This window comes from Rhodamnia argentea, chromosome 8, assembly GCF_020921035.1.
Source record: "Rhodamnia argentea isolate NSW1041297 chromosome 8, ASM2092103v1, whole genome shotgun sequence".
Lineage (NCBI taxonomy): Eukaryota > Viridiplantae > Streptophyta > Magnoliopsida > Myrtales > Myrtaceae > Rhodamnia > Rhodamnia argentea.
Window position 1 is genome coordinate 25,404,749 of NC_063157.1, and position 20,164 is coordinate 25,424,912.

General features: G+C 39.8%; 2 protein-coding genes across 2 annotated transcripts; both read left to right on the forward strand.

Moving 5' to 3' along the window:
- The first annotated feature begins 4,459 nt into the window (after window positions 1-4,459).
- On the forward strand, window positions 4,460-11,222 carry LOC115735501 (signal peptide peptidase). Its single transcript, XM_048284110.1, has 12 exons — window positions 4,460-4,591; window positions 5,130-5,189; window positions 6,648-6,763; window positions 6,851-7,002; window positions 7,108-7,193; window positions 7,537-7,664; window positions 9,213-9,263; window positions 9,368-9,454; window positions 9,573-9,642; window positions 10,114-10,250; window positions 10,380-10,457; window positions 11,002-11,222. The coding sequence occupies exons 1-12, from the start codon at window positions 4,582-4,584 to the stop codon at window positions 11,077-11,079; spliced, it is 1,053 nt and encodes a 350-aa protein (XP_048140067.1). The 5' UTR covers window positions 4,460-4,581; the 3' UTR covers window positions 11,080-11,222.
- A 1,091-nt stretch (window positions 11,223-12,313) lies between these two features.
- On the forward strand, window positions 12,314-19,181 carry LOC115735235. The gene is made up of 8 exons (XM_030666366.2): window positions 12,314-12,636; window positions 13,457-13,561; window positions 13,650-14,303; window positions 14,672-14,751; window positions 16,675-17,148; window positions 17,229-17,315; window positions 17,455-17,546; window positions 18,584-19,181. Exons 1-8 carry the CDS (start codon window positions 12,630-12,632, stop codon window positions 18,651-18,653), a joined length of 1,569 nt encoding a protein of 522 aa, XP_030522226.1. The 5' UTR covers window positions 12,314-12,629; the 3' UTR covers window positions 18,654-19,181.
- Window positions 19,182-20,164: the final 983 nt, after the last annotated feature.

Below are 20,164 nucleotides of genomic sequence, written 5' to 3' on the forward strand. Positions count from 1 at the left end.
GACTCGGGTTATTATGTATTGAGTTGGATTTTAAAAATGATGAGTTGACATGCCCATCTTTTTATCCATCTACTTTGAAAAGGGGGAAAAAAAAAAGTCAATGAGGGCGGCGTTAGCATGTCCATCGTTATTTGATGTCGTGGATTATCATATCTTGATTTGAGATAAATACCATACTTAGATAATCCTCCCGAGACCTTTTTTTTTTTTTAATCGTCAACTATGCAAGATGGAAAGATTGAAAGTTACATTACTAGATTCCATTACTTGGATAAATTAAAAGGGTGAGATTGAAAATCCTTCGTATAGTTTTAGAGACCATATTGAACAAATTAAAGTTACGTATGCATCGACTAAACACGAGGTGCGATGATTCTTGTAGATAGGTACAAGAGCGACTAAATGCGTATCCTCTCATATAAATCATTTTGTTTCTTGATTGCGAGGAGGCCATTGCAGCTGGTTTTCTTCAGCTCGACATGTAGTTTTCGAATGAAAGGTGCGGGCCATTCCAAATCACAGTATAAAATTCACGACATGACGTCACCGGACATAGTTATTACACATCCAAGCTAAAAACAAGACATTAAATTTCCTTTTGGCCAGCAGTGGTTGAAAAGAGGAAAAAAAAAAAAGACAGATAATTTCATTGATAGAGTAAACGAAAAGGAGCAGCATAGATAAAAATATAAGGGTTGTCATACCGACCACGGCACGCTCGATACTTCTGTGGCGTGTCTTCCTTCTTTCGAGACAAAACGAATACTTAGAGGTGGAGCGGAAGAGTCATCGGATTCGTCTAGCACCACAAAGTTGTCCGACTCCAAGCCGTCCGAATGACCTGATTTTTACGTACCGATCTTCTCGTCGCGTGTCTCGGGATTGTTATTTCTAGCGGGATCCACGTTGGACAGATGCGACTCCTCTAATGTAATGAATCGGGGGTCCACAAGCTTTATGTTTAAGCGCCATTGGGCCTTAGATGGGAATTGCACGATGCTCGAGAACGCACGTACTTAGTCGTCTTGCTAGAGGAGATTAGGGTTTGTATGGTAAGGGCTTATATCGTAACATTTTCTGGAAAGTGTTTCTGTTTCAAAAGTATTTCCAAAACACTTTTGGAATAGAAACGTGTATGATTGAAAAATATTCCAAAAGTGTTTCGGGAAATCACTTTTGCATTTGTATTTTTTTGAAAAAAAATTTTTTTATAAACACTTTTGAGGCAAAAAAGAAACAAAAAAACTTGTTTCCGGATATTTCGAAACACTTTTTTAGAAATAACTCAAAAGGCGTAGCTGGTAAAAACATGTTCCAAAGTGCGAAACAAAATACTTTGAGCAAAAAAATTTCTGCACCATGCACCATCGTTTAGAACAACTTGAGGGCGAGCGTGCAAGCCACCGCCGCCCATCAGCCTCCCGCCGCCACCGTCGATCTCCGGCCACCACCTCCGCCCGCCGCTAGCCGCCGGTCCGTCGAGATGCTTCCTTTTGATGAAAAAGTATTTTTTTTTTTTATTTGCCAAACTTGTTTATGTTCTCGAAAATCGTAGCCGGGAACGTAAGCACAAAAAATATTTCTATTCCAAATATGTTCCAGGAAACGAAAACGTTACTATATACATAACCTTAGACTCTCCAAAAATGCATATGGTCAAAAAGATTGTTCATGGAATAAGTGAAAGAAACAAAAATAAGTTATTATACTTGAGCAAAATGAGAAATAAAAAATTTAACTTGGCAAATTAGTCTCGAGGTTTTGGAACACTTATTTAGAAACAACTTTAGCAAATTTGCAATTTGTTAATTTAGCCATTCCAACCAATCATTGTCGGAAAAGTTGACGTTGGTATAGCGGCCGCCATCGCTCGTTGCGCTCATTAGGGGTGGCGTCCGTTTCTTCGCCACCTTGACCTATCGTTGGACGGTTCATCGTTTTTGGCCCAACCTCCCATCTCCTGGAATTCTTCCTTTGGGTGAAAAAAAAATATTTTTTTATTTTATTTTATTTTTTCTATTTTCGTTAAGCAATTGTAGAGAAAACGCTACAACATCTACAAAAAATGTTTTTAGTTCCAAATACATTTAGAACTTGAAACAATTTATTAAAACGTTTACCATTTTTGAACGTAACCTAAAGTTTGTTTGGCTCAAGCAATTTTGCATTTCGAGTTTCGATCCGTCATGAAGATATGTCATGGAATATGGAAAGATTACCCAAAAAAAAAGTCCTAAGCTTATTATACTTGTGCTAATTTAGCCATAAAAATTTCAATTTGGCAAATTAGTCTCGCATGTACCTTGTGCCAATTTAGTCATAAATTTTTTAATTCGGCTAATTTAGTCCTAAATTTTTTGCTAATTTGTTAATTTAGTCATTCTAGCCAATTTTGAATAGAAAATGTTGACGTAATGGTATAGTCGCCCGCTCACCGAGCGGACCGTATTTCAACGTATAATCTTTATGAATACAAGCTCAACCTCATGTGGACTAAATTTTTAAAATTTTCATTATTTTCGTTTTTTTTTCCTAAACCCAGGTCGGCGAGTGTAGACAACCCTCATTTGGTCTATAAAATGAGGGCATTGGCTCTCACCAAGATCCAAGTAGGGTTGCGACACCCTCACCGACCCAAGGTTATACGAAAAAAAGGAAAGAAAAAGATTTTTTTTTAAAAAAAAAAATCCACATTAACATTAGTCTTGTCACATAAGACGTTAAACAACTTCCGTCCATAATGGGCCGAAATGACTAAATTTTTTCCATACTTTTTCCCATTCAGATTTTCGAGGCAAAGCCAGTGATGATCTATTATTATTGGAGCCATGCTTTCATCCTTCTTTCTTTGATTGATGGATAATAAGCGCAGACATCGCACGTGATTAGTTAATTCATGTAGTCGATGTACGTGACCTTTTAACCCACAAATCTAAAGAGCGGTTGAAAGTATAGTCTTGCATTTCTTCTTAAGATAGTTCTGGCGTGACAAAAATGAAGTATAAGAAATGATATGACATCATCAACACGAGAAAAGTAGATCCATTGTACTTTTTTTTGGCGTGCGAACCCCGCATCAGGTCTGACCAGAAGAAAAAAAAAAAAACCTCGTGTCGGGGATGAGTAAAAACTAAAGTGAAAAGGAAAATTGGAGAAGGCGTTGGATATTTCAGCAGTTTTGAAGTGTTTCTAAAAGCTTTGATAATAGTTATGATCGCTTATAAAGTTTTTATTTTGTAACGGTTTTACAACGGTCATATAATTGCTTTATAACGTGCGATTTATTTCTTCATAAATCACTCATTATTCTACAACGGCTTTATAACGATTTTTTAACGGTTCTATTTTGTCTTCAATATAAATCGAACTTCAAGAGACAATCTCGAGATATATACCGAATTACCAAGAGAATTTCATTTCCTTCCGTTACTTTTCCTTGTTGGGTTATACATATAACGTTGTTCCTGTTCCTTCTAATATTTAGTGCGGAATATAGAAGAAGGTTTGTTGTATCTTGGGAAAATAGTTGCTAGAAGTCTTACACATCGAGTTTCGTACTCCGAAGGGCGGAATTATCCTTAATGACGGTGCTTGCACGCCTCGGACAATCGTTATTACTTTTCTCATCTTTTCCAACATATTTTCCCACGATTATTATTATTATTATTACATGTTATCTGACATTTTTCCAATAGAGGGTAGGATGATGGTATTATCGATCGACGAATCACCCTCTCCCTAATCCGAGGGAAAATTAAAAAAAAAAGTGTTGAAACTCGTAAAGAATGGTCAATGAGATTTATCTTTTTCATCGAAGGAAGAATCCCAGCTATTAAGCGACCCTTGGATAATCCTTTGGGCATGAGAAGATACCATTTTCTCTATTACCCCCTTTCCTAAGCATTTTTCAAAAGAAGAAGATTTTCATTATCGAAGTTTTCTTTTTTATCCTAAAAAATCGTTAAATGAAGGGCTAATTTGTAAAAGTTTATGGGAGTGAATTGCGAAAATCGACCTCTTGCAGAGGCACATCCCTAATTACATAAAGTCCCACGGGGATTTCCTGCAAATACCCCAAAAAAACGGGGCCAAAAACTAAAAAAGATGCCGGAAAGATTAAACGCCTAAAGCGATGGCAAAGACAGATAATTTCCCACCCAATCCGACATGGCGAGATTCCATTGGCTGGAGGACGTGGATCCCCCCTTCCCGATAGTCATCGCCATCGCCGTCGCATCCGGTGCGTTCGGCCGGCATTAGGTGACGGCCCAATAGCGTCACAGCCCGCAAACGGTCCGGCCTTCGGGTTGGCTTTCACCAACAAGCTCGTGACCGCCAGTAGGATTAGCCACAACTGAGAAGCGCTCGGTCAACCTTTTTTTGACCTGGAACGACTTTTCGCAGGTTAAACCCTATCGCACTCTGCAAATATCGAATTCTCTCTCTATTTCTCTCTCTTCTTCCTCCTGTCGACGGGATTCACCGATCTGCCTCCGCATCGTTTTGCAAAGAACGCCGTGTAGGGATCTCTCTCGTCCCTCTCTCTCTCTGCTCGCTCGCCTACCTCATTCGCATCGGAGTATGTGTATAGGTTTCACCGTTTCAGTTCCAATTTCCCTTTTTTTTTCTGCATTTTCTCTTTTTGATTCTCGCGGGTTGATTTGGGGTGATCGATTTGGTGAGTTCTTTGCGATTTCGTACTTCCATTGCGGAAGAAGCCGCGTGAATTCCCGCGATTTGTTATTCCCACTGCGGAAAAAGTCGCGGGAACGGGACGAAAAGAGAGAGCGTTGCGGGTTTCTTCGCTCATGGGTCGCGCGTGTTTTGCTCGCAGTGCTTGGGGATTTCTTGTTGCCTTTAAATCTCTGTCTGCGTGCGGAGTCGTGAGAGAAGCTCACTCGATCCGGATTAGTGGCTTGACTGATTTAAGTTGCCTGTCGATTGCCGCGTGATATATTCCCTTGTACTGGATGAGAGGGGTGATTTTCCTTTGAACTCTTGGATTGCAGGGTTTTTGGGTTTTGTTGTGGTGCAAGAGGCTATCTATCATCTTTGATCTTTTTCAACTGGGTCTTGAGGGTAAATTCAGCCGCCAAAGTGGTGTGATTCGCTTAAATTTTGGCCTTCAGCTTCGCGTTTGGAGAAAGAGATGAAGAACTGTGAGCGCATCGCAAACATAGCCTTAGCAGGTTTGTTTTTCCTTGTTTTCTTGATAATGTGCTTAGAATTTGGTTGCCTTGCTGTTTAGCCAACTTCTCCTATGACGTTCAAATTTCTTGAAGCAGTGAATGCAGGGAGCGTTGGGCCAAAAGAATTGTACCTTCATGTGGTTCAATGTTGATTTGTGTACAATTTTTTTGACCTGTAGGAATGCGCATGACATTGAACTTATATGTGCTGGTAATCGGTGTTAATCGATTCATTTCATTTAACCACTCAGTACTTGTTAGTTCAAACAAACGATTATATGAGTTTGCCTTCTTGCCCATCAGGTTATTAGCTCCGAAAATTGGGTTGATCTCAATCTTTTGATCGCGAGCCCTTTGGTCTTCTTATCCAAAGTTGTATTGGAGGCCAACTAGCTATTGCTGATACATGTATTTTACCTAATTATAGGACTTATTTAGGGCCGTCTTCATCACTTGAAACACTTACAACTTGTTTAATCTGATGGAAAATCTTCATGCAAGAAATTTTCAGTGAGAAGACAATTGTAGATATACAAATTTGCTTCCTTTCTTTGATATGAAAGCTGGAAATGTCCCTAAAGTGAACAAGTGTGTTAGTGAACTAGTTTTTAATGTTTTTTGACACCATTACACTACCGCATTAGGTCAATCTAAGCCTTTGATATCATGCGAGGAGAAATGTCATGTGGCTTCAGTTTGTGAAGAAAATTGTGCTGTCCTCTTCAGTGCACAGTGCTTGCATAAGTGAGGGTCTTAGTGAATACATATTTTAAAAAACGTATTTGGGTTTGTACACTTTCATTCTTCTAGTTACAGCTTTGAATTTTTTTTTTTTTTTTTGGTGGTCATGAACAATAACATAATTACTAGTGATGCATATTGGAGTGGTGATTGGTTAAAATCTTCAAGATACCCTTAATCCCGTGGATCCGCTATCTGTTTGCATTGACGCCCTTCTCCGTGGAGCATCTTCTTGTAATTGCTTTCTCTGTCTGCGTGCACTGCAGATGGGATCTAAATGCCATTTTTGTCTGCATGCTATACTGAAATTGCATGTTGTCCTAGTATTGTTTGATGGTTGACAAAGGCTCTGGACTTGATCATATTTAGCAAATTTCTCTCCATTTCTGCACATTTGTCAGATGACTAGGTTTTTAATTTTGGAATTGTTATTTTTGCCCTGCATCTCCTAGTATGGTTGATTGGTGAAAAAGACTAAGACTCGGCAGATTTAGCAACTTTCCCTATACCTCAAAACATAACTATTCAAAAAAGAAAATGAAATTAAGAATTATCTCAATTTCTTAGAAACATCTTGAATGTTCTACTGATTTTTGCTGTTCTCCATTCTTTCTAGTAAACAATTAACTCATGATTAGAATGATTTGGCTGAGCTTTTTTTCTGATCAGTTCCTGATTATGGTTGATCATATTTCATGGTGTCCATCTTGCTTCCAGGCTTAACATTGGCACCTCTAGTTGTCAAGGTGGATCCAAACTTAAATGTCATCTTGACCGCATGCCTCACAGTTTATGTGGGTTGCTATCGATCTGTCAAGCCTACCCCACCTTCTGTATGTACCAAAGCCTACCTTTTGTATTTTTTATTTCCTCTGCCATCAGGTATTCTGTGCCTGATAACTATCATGGTTAATTTGCAGGAGACTATGTCCAATGAACATGCCATGCGCTTTCCATTTGTTGGAAGTGCAATGTTGCTGTCACTTTTCTTGCTGTTCAAGTTTCTTTCAAAGGATTTGGTTAATGCTGTATTGACCTGCTACTTCTTTGTTCTTGGGATCATTGCGCTTTCGTATGTTCTTGTCATATAAATTTCTCACTGTGTATCCCATATTTGATTTGCCAGTTTTTGCCCTCAATTACCTCTTTTCATTCACTTTCCATCCATTTTTTACAGGGCAACACTTCTACCGTCTATTAAAAGATTCTTGCCTCACCACTGGAATGAGGATGTCATCACATGGCGTTTTCCATATTTTCGCTGTATGTTCGTTCTTTATTATTATATGTTTTAAGTCCCTATAGACCCTGGAGTATCGACATTTAAGATTTTCACGAGTTCATAGTGCCTTTTCTTTGCTTCCTTTTTTTTTTTTTTGGCCGAGAGCTCCTAGGTATTTCATTTTACTTTCACCTGTATAGTGAGCAGTACGGTCATGCTATTTAGCTATTTTTCTGTCTTGTGATGCTTAAGTGGAGTATTAGTAGAACTGGCTGTTTTCTTCTACTCTGTTTAGGCCTCCGTGGTTTCTTTTGGCCCGGTTGACCCCATTTTGCTTGTGTTATGCAGAGTGTTATTGTTCCTTATAGCTTCTTTCTTGCACAGCTTTGGAGATCGAGTTCACTAGGTCTCAAATTGTTGCTGCAATTCCTGGGACTTTCTTCTGTGCTTGGTATGCTTCTAAGAAGCACTGGTTGGCTAACAATATCCTGGGCCTTGCATTTTGCATTCAGGTTTGCTTTTTGTGTCCTTTTTCCCCCTCTATCATTTATTCATTATCCAAATGAAATACCCTGCACTTTTTAGCTGCTGTTGTAAGAGAGAAGACACAGATTATCCTTTTCCCATTCTGCCCAACTCCTCTTTCCTGTCTGTTTCTTTCACTTTCCCCGAAATTACGATGCTTCTGTAATCATCTTGTTGACTATAATCCATAAAACCTTGGTCTACATAAAAGACCATTCAGTATGTTATCAACAGTTTGACTGGATGAATTGCTGTCTTTACTCTTGGTTTTCTCCTGTTTTTACAAGTTTCCTGTTTTGATACTTCTTCCCTTTCCCTTTTTCTGCAATAGAAAGATGCTGATATCAACCATTTTCCCCCCTTACAAGCAGTTCTGTCCCATCAATGACGCTTATCAATATGTTATAAATACTGCTCACATGTTTATTAATACTATTGGGATGCATGTGCAAAATTTGTAAATATACTATAGACGTTACCACCTAGCTTGGTAACACACTGGTAAAGGGGCACGATATTTTCCATGAGATTACAAGTTTGAGCCACGTTGTGAGCGAACCTTTGGCCTACTTGTGCTTTTAGCATTTGCCACCTCATGTGGATAGACTTCCTAACTTTTGGTACACAAATAAGACTGCGGTTCTGGGCACATACACCTATGGATGGAATGAGTAACTCTGGCTCAAATTGAACGTTATGTAATGGGTGGGTGGTCCTTATGGAGGGGTAGCTGTGTTGGCGGCCCCTCCCCACCCATTTTACCATGGAAAAATACTATGAAATTACTATGGAGCAATGAATTAGCTCTCATTAGGGATCTCAGGTTCTGATGTTTGCTTTAGTTTTGCAGTCAATAGAAATATCAGCAGCTGTGGCCATTTTTCCGATTTAGGCCTTAGTTTTGATTGTAGTGGTTACTCAAGCTAATGGGTTGGTTTTTTGCTTGATGATTTCCATAGTTATGAGATGTTGCCAAGTATATAAGTCAGTTAGTCCAATGTTGAAACCATATCTACAATGGGGATACTAGCAGAGTTGTGACATGTGATTACCGCATTTAATAAATATGTTTGAGAAAGTGACAAGGTGACGGGCTTTTCTGCAATATCACCCTTGTGGTTACTACTTGCTGTGTTATTGCAGCCATAGGGTTTCTTCAATCACGACCTCAAGTTTAGTTAACGAATTGGTCCACTACAGAATCGAGACTCCATAAGTTTCTTCAAACAATGAGGAGCTGATTTTTGGTCCATCACATTCATGCATTTACGATTTGTCCTTGAGGATCTGATATTAATCCTCTCATACCTACTTTTTACTTCGCCCTTTGCATTAACATTGAAATGTATGGATTCTTGAGAAGAGAGGAGGGGTCCCCTCCGGACTGCCCGGATCCCATGAGTGAATAGAAAGTTGGAGCTACATTGGATCCTTTGAGATGAGGATGTTCTGTGATATTCTTTGGAATGAATTTGTTTGCATAACTTCACCTCCCTGGTAGTTTTGATTGAGCAATCTGCATCTTTTATTTGCAGGGGATTGAGATGCTTTCACTTGGATCTTTCAAGACAGGTGCTATCCTGCTGGTAAGTTTGGAACTTATAAAGTCATTTGACTAATTTTTCTGTGGTTCAGAACCTATCCAACTTGCCTCTTTTCAATATGTTTTACCCTTATCTGTGCATTCCAGGCTGGGCTTTTTGTCTATGATATATTTTGGGTTTTCTTTACTCCGGTGATGGTTAGCGTAGCAAAATCTTTTGATGCTCCGATAAAGGTGAGTCTGTCTTATTGACAACTACATTTGTTTAGGCCTTTTCTCCATAGTTTGAATTGGTATAACATGATTGGCCTTTGCTGCTATTCTGTTGCACTGCTGACCAGATTTTGTGCAGCTTTTGTTCCCAACAGCTGATACTGTACGGCCATTTTCCATGCTTGGTCTTGGCGACATTGTAATTCCTGGTTAGTTTAATTTTGAAATTTACACCTTTATCCCTTTGAACAGACATTCTTGTGTTAGATTACTATTTTTTTTTTTTGGATGGATGTTAGATTACTCGAAAAAGAAGTTTTCAGTTTTTCTGTTTCATTTAATCAAGAATTAATCCAGTTGATTTACTTATACTAACAAACACAAGTGTATGAGCATTGTGAAGATCTTGAGCACATTAGGAAAGCCATAGTTTGTATTCTGAAGTATTAACAATTTCATAGTACTAATGAACTTTTCCTCTGTTGAACATCCATATCTTGATCTTAGAAATGGAACACGAACACGTCATAAATCAATCTAGAGTTGTCTGATTCCAACTCACAGTAGAATCATTTCCTACAGTAGACTTTCTCTGCCGAAATGGATGCTACTTCTTATAGCAACTCGAGATATACTCTTTAAATCTTTTACCTGGATTTTCATGCACTGTTTCTTTGCAGGTATCTTTGTTGCATTAGCATTACGATTTGATGTTTCTAGAGGGAAAGAGAGCCAGTACTTTAAGAGTGCATTTTTTGGATACATGGCTGGCGTTGTGCTGACCATTATTGTCATGAATTGGTTTCAAGCCGCTCAGGTAATTGCTCGATGATTTTTACTGCAGTATTCTCCTTCTCAATGATAGTCTCTGTGCAGTGATGACGGCTCCGATTTTCAATTTCTTACTCTATTTGTCATTAAAAATTTTCGCTTACTATACTTTCAGCCAGCATTGCTGTACATTGTGCCCGCGGTTATAGGATGTTTGGCTGCTCATTGCTTATGGAATGGTGATGTGAAACAGGTTAGATATTACTCTATAGTCTTCTCCAATGGCAATTGATATTCCTGGTACTTGTGCATTGTCACCTTTTTGAATTGTTGCTATTCCCTTGAGCTGGAATAACAAGGTCTTAATTCTCTATAGAGAGATAAAGATGCTCTCTTCTTGCTTGCTAATTAGCTTGTTATTCCATTTGAGTCCTTTTTGCGGATACCCTGCCTCTACATTGTTTCGCCACATGTGGCATTGCAACGTTTAGATTCATATTGTAAACAGAACTCATGATAGGAGTGGGGCCTATATTTCCTAGAGACTGAGTAATGGGCCTCGAAAGCTTGCAGCCGCTGAAACTAGTGGGGAGAGCAAGTGATGTTTGTGAGACCTCCCTGACAGTGATGGCTATGGTTTTATTATTTGCAAATGCTGTGGTAGTGGAATGTGTATGGATGTGATGGCTATGGTTTTTATTATTTGCTAATGCCAGCAATGGGCGGGTATATGTAATGAGCTTCCTCTACATCATTGATTTAACTAATATATGGGCTTCACTCTGGTGTGATTGCAGTTGCTGGAGTTTGACGAGTCCAAGGCTTCCGCATCGTTGCAAGAGGATGCGGATGCAAAAGCTGGGAAGGCGGAATGATGAGAGGAAAAGCATTCCAAGTTGTCTTTGTAGAGAACACAAATGCCTCTTTAGCTTTATTTTGGCTAACTTATGCCGCCGCGCATCAAGTGTAACAAGATTTTGAAATCAAAGAAGAAATAATATTTAGCCTCTCACAGAAATTCACCGCTTCTTCATCAATTTTCAAATCCAAGGATTAGGACATGTTCCTTAACCGGGTTTGTAGTTTTACTTCATCATACAAAGTTTCATGTCAAACTTTCAAGAGAGACTTTTGCTGGTGTTGAGCCAGATAAAAAAAGCATGCCGAGGACGGTTTTTTGAAGCCTCAGACCGAAATTTCCGGAGATCACCTGGCAAATTGGCAATTGAAATTGCTGGAGAACAACCCGAGGCTTCCTTTAGTTTTCTTGAATCTGAAAATACCATTCTCTAAAATGTATGCCTCCATGCTTCCAAATTGCTAGTTTTTCTGATTGGTCGTGTATCTCTGCTAACATCATCAGAGGATTTCCATCCAAGTTGCCTCTCCTAAAGTTAAAGATGATGGTTTTCTGTAACTGGGAAAATCCTAAAGTAGGCGCAGGCAAATTTCTAGATGTTCAGGTTCTTCTGATGAGATTGGGTGATCTGGATTAAAATTTTCCAATATCATCGAGGAAGTCTGGAAAAAAGTTGAATTTTTAACTTTCCCAGATTTGGTTAAACAGAAGGAAAATCACGCAATAAGTTAGGTCGAAGGGAAATCACCAAACGAGCATCAACCCGACTTCGATTCACGACATGATGAAGAGGGACCCAAAACCAAAAATAAAAATAAAAAATGAAGAGGAAAATAAAACATGCTCCTCGTTTCACATCTTTTATTACGTATGAACTTGTTTCTCAGCTTTAACCCAAAAAAAAAAAAACCTTGTTTCTCAGCGAAAAAGAAAAAGGTTGGATAGACATCATCCTATGAAACTAAATACTGAATAGTGACCAAAATACGGCGACTGGGAATTTGGTGGGATCGTCTGGTCTCGTCTCAGTCTCGTCAGGCTCTTCTGGAAATTAGACGGGATTTAATTTATTTGAATTCATCTAATTTTTTATTTATTAAATTCTAATGAGAAAAATCCCAGAAGAAGAGAGATAAAAAACATGAAGAGATTGTGCCAAAACAGTGAGGGGGGAAGATTGAGATTGGATTCGGAGGCCCAGAAAGGAGAAAGGAAAGAAGAAGGGGAAATTGAAGAAAATTAATGTACGATGAGCAGCAACAAAGCAACAACTGCTGGTTTTTTGATAAAAACCAGGGCGGAGAGTTAAAACTTTTTTTTTTTTTTTTTTTTTTGTTTTTGTTGGGGGTCTAATTTATAGTTTCAGTTCGTCTCTTCGCCTCTTCTTCACGGAAAGCTTTCAACTTTCTCTCTCTCTCTCTCTCTCTCTCTCTCTGGGGGGAACGAGGGCGGAGTTAATGATCCGCAAGCGTTGATGGGGAGGTTGGATCTGTTTGACCCCCTCGGCACGGGCTCATTGGCGTAATGGCGATTTGCTTGTCCAGCTAATCGGAGTCGAACGCGCCCATGGAAGGTATTGTTTTCCGCCCTCAGATCCAATTCTTGCGTTATGTTTCTCGGACTCGTGTTTCGATTTCCTGGGTCGGGATTTTTTTTTTTTTTTTTGGGACCATGCTCGTGAGGGAGGATGAGGCGATTGATCAGAGGGTTTTGTTCTATTTGTATTGTTAACTTTTTTGGTTGCTTGCGTGGCTGGTTGTCGGCATTCTTGTAGCTGTTAATGGTCGTCGGAGTGTTTTGAGTGGTCGGAGAAATTGAAGAGAGCGAGGGAGAGGCGAATGCATTTCTTTTTTTTTTCCAGATTCCTTCTGGGGTTTCTAGCTGAATGAATGCCTTTTTGCCTCCTCTTCCGTTGATTCGACTCGCATCACTGGAAAATCGGAACGTCTAACATTTCCTTTTGGTGCATCTGTCCCCATAATGCTTTGCATATTCTCTATTAGTTGATGGAGCTTGTGCATCGTTCGGTTGCTGTATTGCATGTAAGGAGAGTCTTACATTCACTGAGTTTGAATTTCGCCTGCGCAATATAGTTTGGGAGGAGAATCTTTTGTTTTGTTAAAGACATGAGAAGCTATTCTGGATTGTGGTTCAAGAGGTGTTATGACCCAATTGAGAAGAAAATTGGCTCTTAGTTATGTGGTTAGCTGATCTCTTGTGATCTCTTTTTTTAAGCTGAAAGTGGTGTTTTAACTTATTTGTTGTTGTAGAGATTAGTTGCATTGAGCTTTTACTGGTTGGACATTTCTTTGAAGGAAATTGGATGGGTTCGTTATGAGAGTTTTCCAATCTTGCGATAGTTGTTTCGCTCATTTCCGTCTCTCGTTTTATAGAGTCAAGCGAAGCGCATTCTGCTGAAGACAAGGCATCTTACGAGAAGAACAGAAGGCGCTTCAAGACCCCAACTCAGCTTACAGCTTTAGAGAACTTCTATAATGGTAAGATGATATTGAGTCTAGTGAGCATTTTTACATACGGTTCTTTTCTATTGCCTTTTGAGCAAAAGAAACATTTATTTCCTTCCAGAGCACAAATATCCCACAGAGGATATGAAATCACAACTTGCAGAGCAGATTGGATTGACAGAAAAGCAAATATCTGGTTGGTTTTGCCACAGAAGATTGAAGGACAAAAGGTTGTTGAGGGAGGAGGTACATGCTGATGGACGGCAAGATCGTTCGAGTGGAGTTGTTCAAGATCGTGGAAGTGGACTTAGGCAAGATTCTTGTGGCAGTACCAAGCAAGGGGATCGAAGACTTTTTGATCCTAGGGAGGTTGAAAGCCGAAGGCTCTATGGCCAAAATTCTCCTTCCGCAGATCTTACCTTTGAGCCTAAGAGTCACTATGCAGGCAACCTTGCTCCGCTGGATGATGCATCTTCAGGAAGTAGTTCGGCTTTACAGGATGGGTTTGGTTCTCAAGGCACAGATAAATACGACAATTGTAGACCTGTGGCTAAACATGAAGGCATTTCTTCCTTTAATCGCATCAGTGCCAACGACACGAGATATAGGCCATCTGGATATTTAAAGGTGAAAGGTGAAATAGAAAATGCTGCTATTACTGCTGTCAAAAGGCAATTGGGTAGGCATTACCGGGAGGATGGTCCTCTACTTGGAATTGAGTTTGATCCTCTTCCTCCTGGTGCATTTGAGTCACCTCTTGGAGAATCAACCTATGGTAAGACTTTTCTCTTCTATGCAGCAATGGAATTTCAAGGGGTCCTAACTGATCATGTTGCCAAGAGATGCCTGGTGATTTTTCAACAATGTATTTGACTGTATCTTTTTCCTCTCATTGTAATTCAATTTTACTTGCTTGGTTTGCATGATATGCGCAACACATGCAAAAGACAGCAGTTTGTTGGCTGATTTTCACATTGAAATAGCAACAAGCTCAATATCTTGCTTTTAGAAAGGAGGAACAAATAATTCCTGTAGCCAATAAGTGTTTCTGAACTGGACTAACACAAACTGCTCTGTTATGCGACAGTGTCAGAGCTGAGAATAATGTAAATTATCTGACATTCTCCTCAAAATTTTTGGCAGGACCACTCTATGTGGAGGATCCTACTCTGCCCCAATCTCCAGAAATTTATGGCATCGAGAAGCAACCCAGTCTGAACACCGTAAGGGCACTTCCTCAAGACCTCTTTAAGTTCTTGTCAGTTAAGTGCTCTTAGGACGATAGTTAAGTCCAATTTAAAAAATAGTGAAAACAGGTTTTGAGGCACTTATGAATATTCAAAAAGTCACATGCCGGATGCATATTTAATGAGGTTTATCTAGTGCCCCGAGGACTTCTAATATTTTCTTTTTTTGGAAGTAGAGTAGGAAAAAGGTCCTTGTTATTTAAAATTAACAGTCATGGATGCAATTAATCAGCAACATAGACCAATACATGATATCTCGACTACACTAGTCAAGGATCACCGGTACAACTTTGAGGCATGCCATGTATATGCATCTGGAGTGAGTTGAAGTGTTGAAGCAGGATATGCATCTTCTCATTTGGACCACTGGATTGGAAACTCCTCTTTTTCCTTTTTCTTTTTCTTCCTATATTCTGCTGGACAAGTCTTTTCCCTTCTCGGGGGTTGGAGGGAGCTAAAATCTTGTCCACTCCAAAAGTGAAGATTGTTGACTAATAACATATGCTGTAGGGACATGCTATTTTCAACATCAAAGCTTCATCCCTAGTCAATTATTGGCAGACCCAGCTAAATATTTGTGGATGTTGTGATGGCTTACGTTGAACTTTTTTCTCTTTTTCCTTTTTCCTTCTTTGTCCCCGTGAGATTTTGTGGACCATAGTCAATTGTTCTAAAAGCTTAAACTGTTAGAAGAAGGCGTGGTTTAATATTTATATATTCCAACACTCCCCTTTACGTTTAGTCTAAGTCTTTTGCTTGGTACTAAGCGTGGACATATTCATTGGGGATGCAAATAGGGGCCTGCAAAGGTTTGAACTCAAGACCTTCTGCTCCGATACAATGTGAGATTTTGTGAGACCACGGCCAATTGTTCTAAAAACTTAAGCTATAAGAAGAAGGCGTGATTTAATATTTATATATTCCAACAGTCCCAAAAGACTAAGATTCCTGATGTGGCCACTTTTTTCTCGACTTGGCATTACCAAACTGAAATTACACTGTCACGGGCTTCTACCTTGTAGACTCTCTGGTGATTGGTATTTCATTCTCCTGTTGTAGTTCTCTTCCCACTTAGAACAGTAATTTGATCCACCTTGGCATGTTACCGACATTTTGGCATGTCGACAATGTGTGGATGAGATTTGTGGAAATGCAGGATGTATCCTTGCAATTTAGACTACATTGAGGGACTTGATCTGCCATTTTCATTTTTATAGGGGACCCAAGGCCCTATTAACTGTGGAAGGTGGAATTTATCCTGATCTATTTTTCACTTCATCATTCATCCTTTTTGACACTGACATTTTAGATTTCCTATGATGTGCCCCAGATAAACTTAATGGAAGTCATAGCTTGGTTCTAAACTCTGCTCATATGCAAAGCTACTTTCTCTGCCCTGTTATCCCAACAAGCAGTGGCGCAACCATCTATACTGTGCTGGTTTATAGTTTTCCCATCTCATACTCCAGAATTGCCACCATGACCACCACATTCAATTTATTGCCTCAATATGGGCCTTTTGGAGCTCTCGACAGGATGCTCGCCTCTTAGGGGTGTCTGGGCATAAAATTAGTCCTAGCTAATCTACAAAACCATGCTGAATAGATCTAATTCGAGTTCAAACTATTTTCTGTCCCATCTCGAAAATAAACTGGATATTTCCCTTCTCGTGGCTCCAATTCGAACGTTATGTTCCACTGCAGATATTTGTAAGCATCCTTCTGTACAATCAAAGAACTGTGGCTCATTCTCATGGATGCAACTTGAAGCACTTGTATACATTTTTTTTTTTTTATAAATTGTGTCAATGGACCTAATTAGAAACTTTTAACATGTAAATGCTAGGTTTCTTTTGATGTGTGCATTGCTTCTTATGCTTTCAATTATTATGTCCCGCAGCAGCATGAAGAATATAATTCGAAGTTCAGTTCTCAGAAAGCTTATGAAGAAGGGGAAGATTTCAGCACTGTAGATAGGCTTGATTACAGTGACTATCGGCCACATAACCAATTTAAACAAAGATACACTCCTAGCAGTCAAATAGGTGATCTTGGTGGCTGGAAGTCTTCATCACATATGCAGGAATATCCTACAGGTGATGCTTATGCTTGTAATAATGGAAGGAGAAGTGGATTAACATCAAAGCATGCTGCAGAAGGGTTGAGATCTGATTATGCATCCGATCATCTTCACTCCACCAGTGCAAAAATTACTAGCAGAAAAAGGGAGTCTTGGTTGAATGACTATGATGGCGTCCACACAGAATTTGTTGAAAAGAGTGAGATTGTGAGACCTAGACCTTCTAATCTGGTGCTCCAGCATAGCGAGTCTTTCAATGCAGGGGAGGGAGGGCCATCTAAAAGGATCTCAAAGGTCTAATCCTTGCTATGGTACTTATTATCTTAGATGTCTTGAATTGACACTGAACTTGTATTTAATATGTATTCATACAGGAGGAGAAACGCTATCGAGAACGGGAGACAACCGTGGGATACATTGAACCACTCAGAGAGAAGATGCGTCCACCTAAGGAAATGGCAGTAAGTGTGCATTCGTCGCTTTTTTGCTACTACATCCACCCACATGCTTGTTTTGTGTTTATGTCTTAGCACACACTCATAAAGAGAGTTCCATGATATGCAACCATTAACTCCTTTATTCCTGTTTATTGTCTTCAACTCTGCGAAGCGGGTCAGAACTAAGTTTGCGCAGCAAGATTTTGTGACAAAAACATCAGTAGTCATACCTCCATGGAAGAAGCAGATGAAAGGGTCAGTATACTTCATTTTTCAATTATGCGTGTGAGACTCGGTCCTTTTCCATATGCATGGGAGTACCATAATATAGTTGCTCATTTGCATGCTTAAGTACTTCGCTTAACCCTGCATCGTTTAAGCTAACTATTGTTGCTGAATATCAACACATCACTGTAGCAATGTTGGATAGATGCTATAAGAACGACTGTTTAACTTTCACCAAATACAATTTGATGGTGTGAAATGATAGGATCGTAAGACTTGTGGTGGGAGATTTCTCTCTTGGAAATCAGTTAACCTGCAGTAATGTGAGAATTCACTTTAATGGCCAGGATTTGGAGGCTGTTGATTTATCTAGAACAACTTTAGTGATGAAGGTCATGTGCATATGAAGATGAATAATCTTATTATCTAATACATTGTTCATTGACGAGTTCTTGCTTTCAAGTATGGATAGAGGTTTCCTTTCTTCTAGCTTGTACTGGGATCTGTTCCATCATGTTCTTTTGGCAGTGTAGTTGCTGTAGTTGGAGAAGTGATGACTGTGTCATGGCTTGCTTTTCTTTGGCTGAGTGGCATGTATTTCCATGGTATTGATGAAACGCCTATAAAGCACTCTGATAAGGAATCAGGTCCATCAGATCTGCCTGTTCAGATCTAAGAGAATCCCGAATCAATTCTAGGAGAACAATCACGATTGGGACTTTAGGAATAAGTTGTTCTGAAATGAGGGAATGTATTATTGTAGTGATGAAGTTTTTCCAGGTACTTCCTGTACTAGTTTCAGTCAATTGGCCTACCTCTTGGCTTTATCAGGGGATTATAGGAAGCCTATAAATGGTATAAACTGAATTATGGTTTCGACCAAAAAAAAATAAAAATACTGAATTATGGTAGCTACTGCTTTCAGGGGGATTTTAAGCTGTTTGAGGATTTTCCTCTATTTTCTTTGCTGTAACTTTCCCCCAAATTCCTTCTTTACCTTTATATGACTCTTAGCATTCATGGAATCTGGTTGCTTTTATTTTCTCATTGCATTATGTGGAATGCAGCTCTGCTGCACAGATGCCATCTAGCTTGAGTAATGATGAAGCTGCAGACACAAGCTCTTCGCTAGGGTAGGAATCCTACAGTTGGTGGTAGAAAGCATAGCAATCGACTGATTTTCCTTCAGGAGGAAGCAACGATTGTCAAGCCCCATCCACTAACAAAAATGTAGATGGAGGATGTATAGTTGGAAAGAGAATGTCCATATTAGCCACAAAGGCCAGCTTATTGTTTTGTCAACAGAGCCTTATCAATGTTTTGCTGTGTATTGTGGGCCTTAGGCTACTTTGTTAGCTTAGCATTTTTCAGAAGTTCAGCTTCTTCATTTAGGAGGAGGATTGAAGCTTGAGTGTAAATCTTGTTAGCCTGAAGCCGTAAGTTGTAGAGCTATTTAAAACCTGACATGATAGGTTAACCTGGTATGCTGACTGCTCCGCGATGGCAATGCTATGACAGTAAGCTCGTTGTGACAGGGGAGGCCAAAGCATGACCTGAATTTGCAATGAAATGTTCCCGCCAATGCAGCTTCAACCTTATGAGTTTGCCGCATTCATCCGTATCACATTCACAATCTAACAGTGACGTAGCTTTAATGTTGACAGATCATTTGGCTTCACGTTTTCATGAGTCCTTGCAGTTATGATTCAGGCAATGCCCCATGGCATGAGGAGAGTTTTGGCAAGTTAATGTGATTTTCATGTACAGGGTTCATCGAGGTTATTGTGCTCTTCCCACTTGCTCTTTCCCCCTTGTTTTGTTGCCAGGCACGGTGTAATATTCCTGCGTCCTCGACACCTTATTGTTATGCAGCGAAAGATGGTTAAATCCCAGGTCAAGCTACTCGCTCCGGAGAAGCATTCTTCCTAAGTGGAATGACCAGACTTTCTGAAATAACTTGCCGCGATGCCAGTTGTTTTGAAAGCATGGATATGCCCACGGGCATCTGCAGAACTACCAAGTACTTGTACGCACTTGTTCGTGGCGCTCGAGTTAACCTTGGACAAACCAAAACAAGCCCCCCTCAGACGGCAATCCCGATTAATCTAGAATGCATGAAATGAGTGAAGCAGCTAGACAAACCGTACCGTTGTTTGAAGTGACACATAAAACTGCATCTGATCTACCCACAAAAGAAGAAGAGGAAGAGGTGCTCGTCCACCTGAGCCCTCCAGGAACCGTGCTAACCATAACATTCTGCGAGAAAGCTGTCCACGCGAAAGATACTCACAAGCAGTGGCGCGTGGCTCCGCAAATGACATGCTCTGAACATGACATTCTCATAATTTGACAGGGACATGACCAGTAGGAGTGGATGAACTCCAATTTGGAGGAGAATTGACAGGTAACATGAACAGCGCAGGAAGAGTTTGGCCAGGACTCCTGATTTCCTTTCTCTCCTCTTCTTCCTTTTCTCATGGGTGTGACTTGTGCGGCCTCTATTGATAAAGGGCACATCATCCCACAAAAGGAAGGGAGGGGACCCCATGTTCTGACTTTGTGGCCATTCCACAAAGCTTTTCTCAAAAGTGCACAACACCCCCCCATATGGTGTTTGGTCCTCATCAATTATGGGTTGGAAAGACGAG